At 47.4% G+C, this 9025-nt stretch overlaps 1 protein-coding gene across 4 annotated transcripts in view; it reads left to right on the top strand.

The window, feature by feature from the left end:
• Positions 1-972: 972 nt before the first annotated feature.
• The window catches only part of Ikzf4 (IKAROS family zinc finger 4), a 20274-nt gene continuing 12221 nt past the window's right edge, over positions 973-9025 (top strand). Inside the window, exons 1-3 of one of the 4 annotated variants that reach the window (XM_021174627.2) lie at positions 5977-6249; positions 7998-8091; positions 8201-8272. In XM_021174627.2, coding sequence (XP_021030286.1) covers positions 8257-8272 — 16 coding nt within the window. In that variant the 5' untranslated portion in view covers positions 5977-6249; positions 7998-8091; positions 8201-8256. Of the gene's footprint in view, positions 992-5976; positions 6250-7997; positions 8092-8200; positions 8273-9025 lie in introns of those variants that run through there. The other 3 variants (XM_021174625.2, XM_029482254.1, XM_029482255.1) reach the window with 3 other exon arrangements.

Here is a 9025-nt window from a genome sequence, read left to right as displayed (position 1 = left end):
GGACTTTAATCCCTGCACTCAGGAGACAGAGACAGGCAGATCTCTGAGTTTGAGGCTAACTGGAAGGAAGCCTGGTTTACTAGAAAGTACTAGGACAGCCAGAACTAAAACAAAAATAAGGCAAGCAAAAATAAGGCAAGTTTAGGCATGGAGATGTAGTATCGGTACAGCATTTGCCTAGAGTGTTCAGTACACACATAAAAAATTTACTATATGATCAGTAGAGACGCCATCACTGAACCCTGACAGGGGCTTCTCTCCTATTCCATTTTCCATTCTCCTGTCACCCCACCTTCTGCTACATGCACCCCAAAAGAAGAGGATACTTGTAAGAACAGAATATGACTTCCCCCCCCCCTTCCAAAATTTCACTTCATAGCCCTGGTTAACCTGAGACCCAAGATCCTCCAGCCTTCACCTCTGAGTGCTGGAATGCGCTAGGCAAGCAGCAGCATCCAAGGCCAGCTGAAGTCTGCTGCGCCTCTATGAGGCTGTTTCTTTGCCTCCTTGGGGGGCGGGAGGTATAACCCATCTGCAATATCAGTTCTACTGAAGAGCAAGGACACTCCCTCAGAATCCAGAGCCACTCTGCAGCAAAGCAGCATGCCTACCTCAGAAGCTTAAGCATCCTAAAGAATGTGGGTTGACCACGCTTGTGAGGGAAAGAGGGGCACTCATAACAGTGAGGTCCTGGCCAGCCAGGGTTGTGTGTCCCGATAGATAGATAGATAGATAGATAGATAGATAGATAGATAGATAGTAGGTTGAAGGAAATTTTTGCATTTATAAGTCTATAAACGTTGTCTGTTTCCTGGGACAAAAAAAAAAATTTTTTTTTGTTCTGATCCTTTAGATTTCTTGTTTACTCCAGAATGTAGAAGAAAAACTCATCCCTCCCCAGCTGTGGCTCCTAACAGCAGGCCTTTTCTCTTTCAACAGGATCTTCTTAAGATGGACATAGAAGACTGCAATGACCGTTCCTATATGTCTGGTATGCCTTCTGTATGTTCCATTCAGATGGACATGGGAGCGGACACTTGGGTGAAGGCAACAGCCTCTGGCCCTGGCACACACTTCTTCTTAACTAAATGTCAGTCCCAGCTGCCACTCAGTTTTTTGTTTTTGTTTTTGTTTTTGTTTGTTTTGTTTTGGGTTTTTTGTTTTGTTTTTGTTTTTTTTTGGGACAGGGTTTCTCTGTGTAGCCTATCCTAAAATCCATTCTGTAGACTAGGTCAGCCTCACAGAGATGCACCTGCCTCTGCCTCCCATGGTTTTATATCTCTAACAGTGGTTCTTTTCTAGGCTGCAGGGAGGGAGGGGGATAGAAGTGGATAAAATAGATGATCTGAAGCAAGTAGATGGTAGAAAAATGTGCTTCTTTTTCATCTGTTCTGAGGCCACCAGCCAAACATAGAGTTGTGTCCCATCCAAACAGAATGCACCATCTTCACCAACTTTCTTTTCTTTTTCTTTTTTCTTTTTTAAAAAGATTTATTTATTCTATTCACTGTGGCTGTCTTCAGACACACCAGAGGAGAGCATCAGATCTCATTACAGATGGTTGTGAGCCACCATGTGGTTGCTGGGAATCAAACTCAGAACCTCTGGAAGAACAGTTGTTGGTCTTAACCGCTGAGCCATCTCACCAGTCCCTTCGAGAAACTTTCAAATGGGGGGGGGGAATAGTAAATAGAACAGCAGGGACTGTCACAGACTGGAGAATACCTCCCCCCCCCGGGTCCCCCACTGCTACTCAGTGTCCACTTCATTATACGATCCAAGCTGATCTGGAACTGGCATCAGACTTGTGGTAATTCTTCTTGCCCGCCTTATGAAATGCTGCATTTCAGATATAAGCTACCATGTTACCACCCCTACCGTGTCCAGCAGAAATCAAATTTTATTTTCTTTATTTAGAGACAGGGGTTTGTTTTGTCATGTGGCCTGGGGAGTGGGGGTAGGGGGCCTGGAACTCTCTGTATAGACCAGACTAGCCTTGAACTCATGGAGATCCATCTGCCTCTGCCTCCTGAGTGCAGAGGCTAAAGATACATATACATACATACATATACCAGTCAAGCCAGACGTGAACATGCTACCCCATTACTTGGAAAGCCGAGGAAGGAGTATTAGCATGAATTTGAAGCCAGACAAGACCATGGAAACAGACCCCTAATCAAGGAAATAAAACCAATCTGGGGTTGATAGCTCATATTTTTTATACCAGCCCTTAGGAGGCAGAGGCAGGCAGATTTCTGTGAGTTTGAAGCAAACTTGGTCTACACAGTGAGTCCCAGGCCAGCTACATACATACATATGTACATATGTACATACATACATACATACATACATACATACATACATACAACTGTCTGTAACTCAAGTTCCAAGGGATCTAACACCCTCACACAAATATGCATGCAGGCAAAACAAAACAAAACCAATGTACATAAAATAAGAACAAATACATTTTAAAAATAAAAAGAAATAAACAATTTCAAAAGTAAGTAAAAGAATCACTTAACATTTTAAAAAGTGCCCCATGTGGCAAGTCAGGTCTGTGTGTCCTCATCACTTGGGGGTGGGGAGGGAGGGAAGCAAGGCAGATGGATCTCTGTAGGCTCAAGAACTGCCTGGTTAATATAGTAAGTTTCAAGACAGCTTGGGTTAAATAGAGAGATCTTGTCTCAAACAAAAATAATAATAATTGATGCCGTCTGAATTCAGCCAGGAGGCTACTGGTTTGTATCCTTTAAAGACAGGTTTGGAGAACCCATTATTCTCCCCGGACCTATTCCACAAGATATCATGTTATAGGCTGCTCACACCTGCCAAATATCTTTACAGAGGAAGAAGAATAGATTATTACCTATTTATTGCAAGAGTGCATTGTAGAAGTATCAGAACAATCAAGTTTAATAAGTTAAAAAGAAATAAGGGGTGGGGGCAGGGGTACGGCTCTGTAAGCTGCTTGCCTGACATGTACCAGGCCCTGCTTGACCTCAGCATTCCATAAACCAGGCACCCTGCCATTCCAGGGTATGAAGTCAGGAGCTTCATCAGGCCAATTTTCTGAGTAAAGAAAGAGCCTAAGACAGAGTTAGTATTTGTTTGTTTGTTTGTTTTTCTTTTGAGATTGGAGATTTTTATAGCCTGGTCTGCCCTGTACTTGCTATGTAGCCAAAGCTGGACATGAACTCTCGGTGTCCCCCTCTCCACTCCCAAAGTGCTGAGATTATAAATGTGTGCTGTCCAGCCTGGCTTGAAAGTTAGTCTTTAAGATTAAAAAAAAAAAAAAACCTATTAGAATGTCAGGGTCAAAGAAACAGGTATGATATCATAAATCTTTAATACTAGTCCGTGGGAGGCTAAGGCGAGATTGTGAGTTCTAAGCCATCCTGAATTATATAGTGACACAAACTCAAGTTAAAAGAACTCAGCGGGTAAGAGCACTGACTGCTCTTCCAAAGGTCCTGAGTTCAAATCCCAGCAACCACATGGTGGCTCACAACCATCTGTAATGAGATCTGACACCCTCTTCTGGTGCATCTGAAGACAGCTACAGTGTACTTAGATATAATAATAAATAAATCTTTTTTAAAAAGTAAAAAGTAAAAATGTTGAGTCTTGCAAGGTGGTGCAGAAGCAAGCAGATCTCTATGTATTGTTCAAGGCCAGCCTGATCTACATAGGCAGTTCTAGGCCAGCCAAGGATATATCACAAGACCTTGTCTCAAAACAACAACAAAGTACAGTAAAGATTATGATGGCTGTAATCTCAACAGCAAAGAGGTAGAAGCAGGAAGATTATGAATTCAAGGCTGGTTGACACAGAATGTGAAGAGTCTGTTTCAGTAGAGCAAACCAGAGTGCCATTGTGAAAATGGGCTATGAGTTATTTTGTTTACTCTAAAGTGGAGCCAACAAAGGAACTATTGACATGTACAGATGGAAAGGGTAAAATCAGTCAGACACACGCGAGAATCACCGTCATCCTCTGCGTAACTCACAGAAAGATACCGACTCTGAAGGAACTGGCTCAGGTACAGGTGTGTGGTGTCTGCCACAGAGTGACACAGTTCATACTGGACAGAATGACATAATTCAGGTGGGCCATTTTAACTGAAAGAGGCCCTTCTGGGGAACCAGCCAACTCTCCCACCTCCAGTTCAGTCAGGTTTATTCACTGTTGAGCAACAAGAACACCAAGGACCCAGTTTGTGCTGGGTGGTTACTGTCAGATGGATAGAATCCAATCCCTGCCCTAAGGAAGGCAAGGGAGAAGCTGTGAAGGCGGCTGGGGAGATGTGCCGTGGGCTCTTCTCAGTCGCATCAAGGGAGTATGTTGGACACAAGCAGGCAATGTCTGAGGCTGTTTGCTTCACTGTGCTATGAAACCAACCTTAAGCAGGCCTGGCCTGATGCGAAGTGGACCCAGCACAGTCTCCAAATAAGAAACCCAAACCACTCCTGTGTGTTTTAAGAACTCCAGATGTCAGCAGCTACCTTCAAAAAGACAAAGTCAGGGCAGCACTGACATTAGGTCTAAAGAATGCCCCCTTCAGGGCCAGACATGGCCAAGAGGGTGTATAATAGGGCATGTAAGAACCCATTATTGACCTCCATCCCTCTCCTGGGCTGATCCGAAAGCAGAGTTGTTCCCAGTGTCTGGTTTTTTACCGGCCCTTTCTCAGGTCACCATAGCCCTATGCCTCCCCCACTGGCCACCTGATAAAGAGAGGTAGCCTCTCGTTCTACTAAGGGATGTTACCATCTCATAGAACCTGATTCTGAAAGCACACGCCCCCCAACTTCCTTTCTAAAAGTACAGATAATTCCCATGGGAAGAAATGGGGGAAATGAGAGTCCACTAATTTACAAGCACAGATTCCCACCCTACCCCCCACAGACACTGAAAACAGAAACTGAGTTGCTCAAATCAGATGGAGCAGAGCTTATCTTGGTGCCCTGAAACATTTAAGAGAACTCGAGGAGAGAGGGGTGCAAGGATTGGCAGCCCAAAGTTTCATGGCCCCTCCCATCCCCAAATTCTTGGAATCAGAAAATGCAGTCTTCCAAAGTAGGTCAGCTCAGCAGTGAGCAGTTCCTCTGGAAGGAAAGCGAGCAAGAGCCTTATCCTGATAGAGGACAGGACTCATCCAGGACTCCCGCAGCCCCAGAGGCACGGGAGAGAGGGAAGACAGGGAGACCCAACCAGGGATTAGAAAGAGCTCAGGGTCCCAGATCTCCACTAGTCAGTGATGGGAAGGGGGATTGTCAGAAGGAGGGGCGGATGGACAGGAGCCTGAGTTTGCTGGGGGAGGAGCCTTCTGCCACTTCTAGATCCTGGAGGCTGCCCCTGTGTCCAGGGCCCCATGACCTGTGGGGCCTTGGCTTCCCTAGCTGGCAGAGGATTGGGCCTTCCCTGGGACACCCTCCTTCCTCCTCCCCACAAGCCTGCGGCGCTCTCTCTCTCTTTCTCTCTCTCACACACACACACACACACACACACACACACACAAACATACACTTGCCTCCCTCTCAACATTTGTTATGCAGCTCCTCTTTGTCTGTTGGGCAGGAGGGCAAACACATCTGCCTACCCTCCCTGTGCACCCCCCACTCGCTGTGCACCCCCACTCCCACCTCTCCACTGTCTTGGAAAAGGGATGCTGTAGCCTAGCGCGCGCGCGCGCACACACACACACACACACACACACACACTGGTACGTTTTCTCCTGCCCCCTCCCCAAGCGCATCCACGCCTCCCTCCCTCCCTCCCTCTCTCTCTCTCTCTCTCTCTCTCTCTCTCTAACACACACACACACACACACACACACACACACACACACACTGGTACGTTTTCTCCTGCCCCCTCCCCAAGCGCATCCACGCCTCCCTCCCTCCCTCCCTCTCTCTCTCTCTCTCTCTCTCTCTCTCTCTCTCACACACACACACACACACACACACACACACACACACNCGGCTCTCATCACATACACCCTGGGCTGAGCGGTTCTGCCGGCTGCAGCCGTGGGCCCCTGCTCACCGTGCGGCTGCCACTGCCTGCGAAATGACGGCGGTTCCCCTCACTTCCAGGAATCCACGCTTCCTGGAAGGTGAGTGGCTGGGCTCACCCCTGCCTGCCACCGAGACGCAGACATGCACACACCACCCGCACTCCCTCGCCGTTTCCAAGGCGGCGGCCGCGTTCGCACCCCAGGGTCTCACCGGCAAGGGAAGGATAATGTAAGTTCAGGCAGAAGGCGGCTAGCGGAGGGGGGTAGGGGGGTGATGGGGCTAGGGAACCAATTCAGTAACAACTCCCAAGCCTGAGGAGAGGGAGAGGACGGGGGCTGTGTGTGTAGCGGGGGGAGGGGGCGTTCCTCCTTACACTTGGGGAGGATGGGAAAGGGTGCTTGGTGTTGCTAAGCGAAGACCGTGACTTGGACAGTGGGAGCTTGTGGTGACATCTTGATTAGGCCTTGGGGACAGAGGTAGAGCAGCCAGGGGTGGAATACCGAAACAGGCCTGGGTGGGAATGGAGAGTAGAAAGACCTGAGATGGGAAGAAGAGCTTTGACAGCAGATGCTTCAGCCTGGAACCGACATGTGAGGGGCCTCAGCCTCCTGCCCACAATAGAGCCGAGCCGGGGGTGGCAGTCTTTCTTTGCTCGTGCACTGACTGGTCCCTGATAGCAGGCTAGCATCCTGCCACCTGGAGCCCATGGTCAAGAAGAGAAAGCTGGAGAAAGATATCCCTTGCAGAGAAGTGCAGAGGCTTGCAGAGCTCCAGGCTATTCCCCAGAGTCGACCACTCAAAGGATCCAGGAGAGGGCCGGTCTCTTTCGGTGTGTGAGACCGCTCAGCTTAGCGCAACTGCTCCCCATCCCTTCCCCGCCTTTCTGCCCTTTCTCCACCTCCTAGTTGCTTTGCTGTGGACCTCACGATTTAGCTTTGCTCCCTGGAGGTCCAGCCAATCTGCGATGGCTTTGACCAAGAAAATGTCTCTGATACCTGAGAGCAGCCTTAATTCTTGGCTTTGACAGTCTGAGATTTCTTGGAAGTCCCAGGCATTTGAAATTCCCTCACTGGGGTTTCCGAGGCTGAGAGGGGAAACGAATGAGTTTCCCAAATCTGACTTTTGTCCCCGTCAGCCTCAGGCTAGAAGTCTAAGTCCCTGGAGCCTCACAAAGACCCTCTGGCCTTTGACACAGATTCCTTCTTAGATTTTAGTGCCATGAAAGTAGACTTGAGTGTGTTTTCCCTCTTGCCTTTATCCTAGGGATGACAGCAGCATCAAAGAGCCTCTGGAGTTACTGGTGCGCCTTGAGGCACCTGCTTTCTCTCCTGTTTCCAGTCCTTCATTGGGAGAGCCACAAAGAATGCTTTTCCCTCAGTGTCCCTGAGCTTCCCTTTAAGAATATTGTCTCCCAGAAAGCTAGCTCCTAGTCGTAGAGACAGCCTCAGCTCCAGGAGACTGGGGCCAGATATGGATTTCCAAGAAATTCACTCATTTTAGAATCAGCTGGTCCCTTCTTACTAATACTGGGTGCTTTGTAGTAGGTCAGCACTAACCTTTGAAAAGAACAAGAAACTGGGTGTGGTAGATACACACAATCCCAGTACTCCAAAGGCTGAGGCAGGAGGATTTTGAGTTTACTTAACCTTTTTTGACCTATCTAGCCTCAGTAAACTCAGTTGAAAGGGCACATGTTAAAACCGGACCTGAATCTACAAGTCATAATGGTCCTGAGCCGCTCACATCATGGTTTGTGTCTGGTGCTGTCTTAAGGCAACTTCCTAAGAAAACCGTTGCTCGCCTAAGGAGCCTCAGCAGGGGAAAATCAGATTCAAGCCATAAGGCTTTTTCTATAGCCGGAGAACAGGGTTCCTCAGGCTTCCGAGGGATAGAGCGGGGAACGGGACTTTAGGAGAGGTTGTGATGGGAAATGGTCCCCAAGTCCTGAGTGGTTGTTTTCTTCCCACTGACCAAAGCTGGAGAGGGAGCTCTCAGGAGGGTGTGCTCCGGATTTCTTGCCTCAGGCCCAGGACTCCAACCATTTTATAATGGAATCTTTATTTTGTGAAAGTAAGTATGTGCATAGCTGGGAAACTGGGTAAAATACTAACCTAGGTGAACTTTAGGGATGAATTTTAGGGTCTCTCTCTCTTTCTCTCTCTCTCTCTTCCATGTTTAGGCCTTTGCGCATATACCCATGCATGTTCATGTTAGCAGATAATATAGACGGCTGTGATGTTTATCCCAGTAGGTATGTTCTCTTTATGTGTATCTATATGTGTGATCTGTGTCTGTGTGTTTATCTACATGTGTTTTTATTTCATTCATTTATATGTGCAGAAGGCTGTGGGGAGGGGGGATTTTTGAAGGCACTCATGTTTTCAGGTATGTTATTGGATCTAAAAAAACATTTAAAAAAAGCATTTTTACAAAGTATGTTATCAACAAGTTGAAATTGACAAGCTTAAGATAACTGACATTTAGCTCTTGAGAGAAGTTTAGCTGAATTTAGAAAGCCTAATGAGCCCCCACTAAAGCAGTGACTCCTGACTGGCCAAGCAGTAGCCAAGGACTTGGCATTCATCTTGTTTGTGATCCTGTCCCCACCTCAGCCACTACCAGCTTAGACAAGTAATATAACATCTTTTGTGCCCCCTAGTCCAAAAAAAAAAAATGGAAATAATATTGCATCACCTATTTTATATGGTGATTGGTGATTGTGAAGCTTAAAGGAGCACACAGACTAACACCTGATACAAGTATCCAGTCCGTTATTAGTAGCCAGCTGCTATCGTTATTGCTACTATATTACCAATAGATTGGGGCAGTTCCAGATCCCTCTCCTACAGATTCCAAAGCTGCTCCTGGGAGCTCCGGGGAGAGCAGTAGGTAAAAATGTCCCTTACCTGAGCCGGGCGTGGTGGCGCACGCCTTTAATCCCAGCACTTGGGAGGCAGAGGCAGGCGGATTTTTGAGTTCGAGGCCAGCCTGGTCTACAAAGTGA

Source organism: Mus caroli, chromosome 10 (genome assembly GCF_900094665.2).
Source record: "Mus caroli chromosome 10, CAROLI_EIJ_v1.1, whole genome shotgun sequence".
NCBI classification, from domain to species: domain Eukaryota; kingdom Metazoa; phylum Chordata; class Mammalia; order Rodentia; family Muridae; genus Mus; species Mus caroli.
Note: the sequence above shows the minus strand (reverse complement) of the source record. Positions and strands in the feature narration are given on the sequence as shown.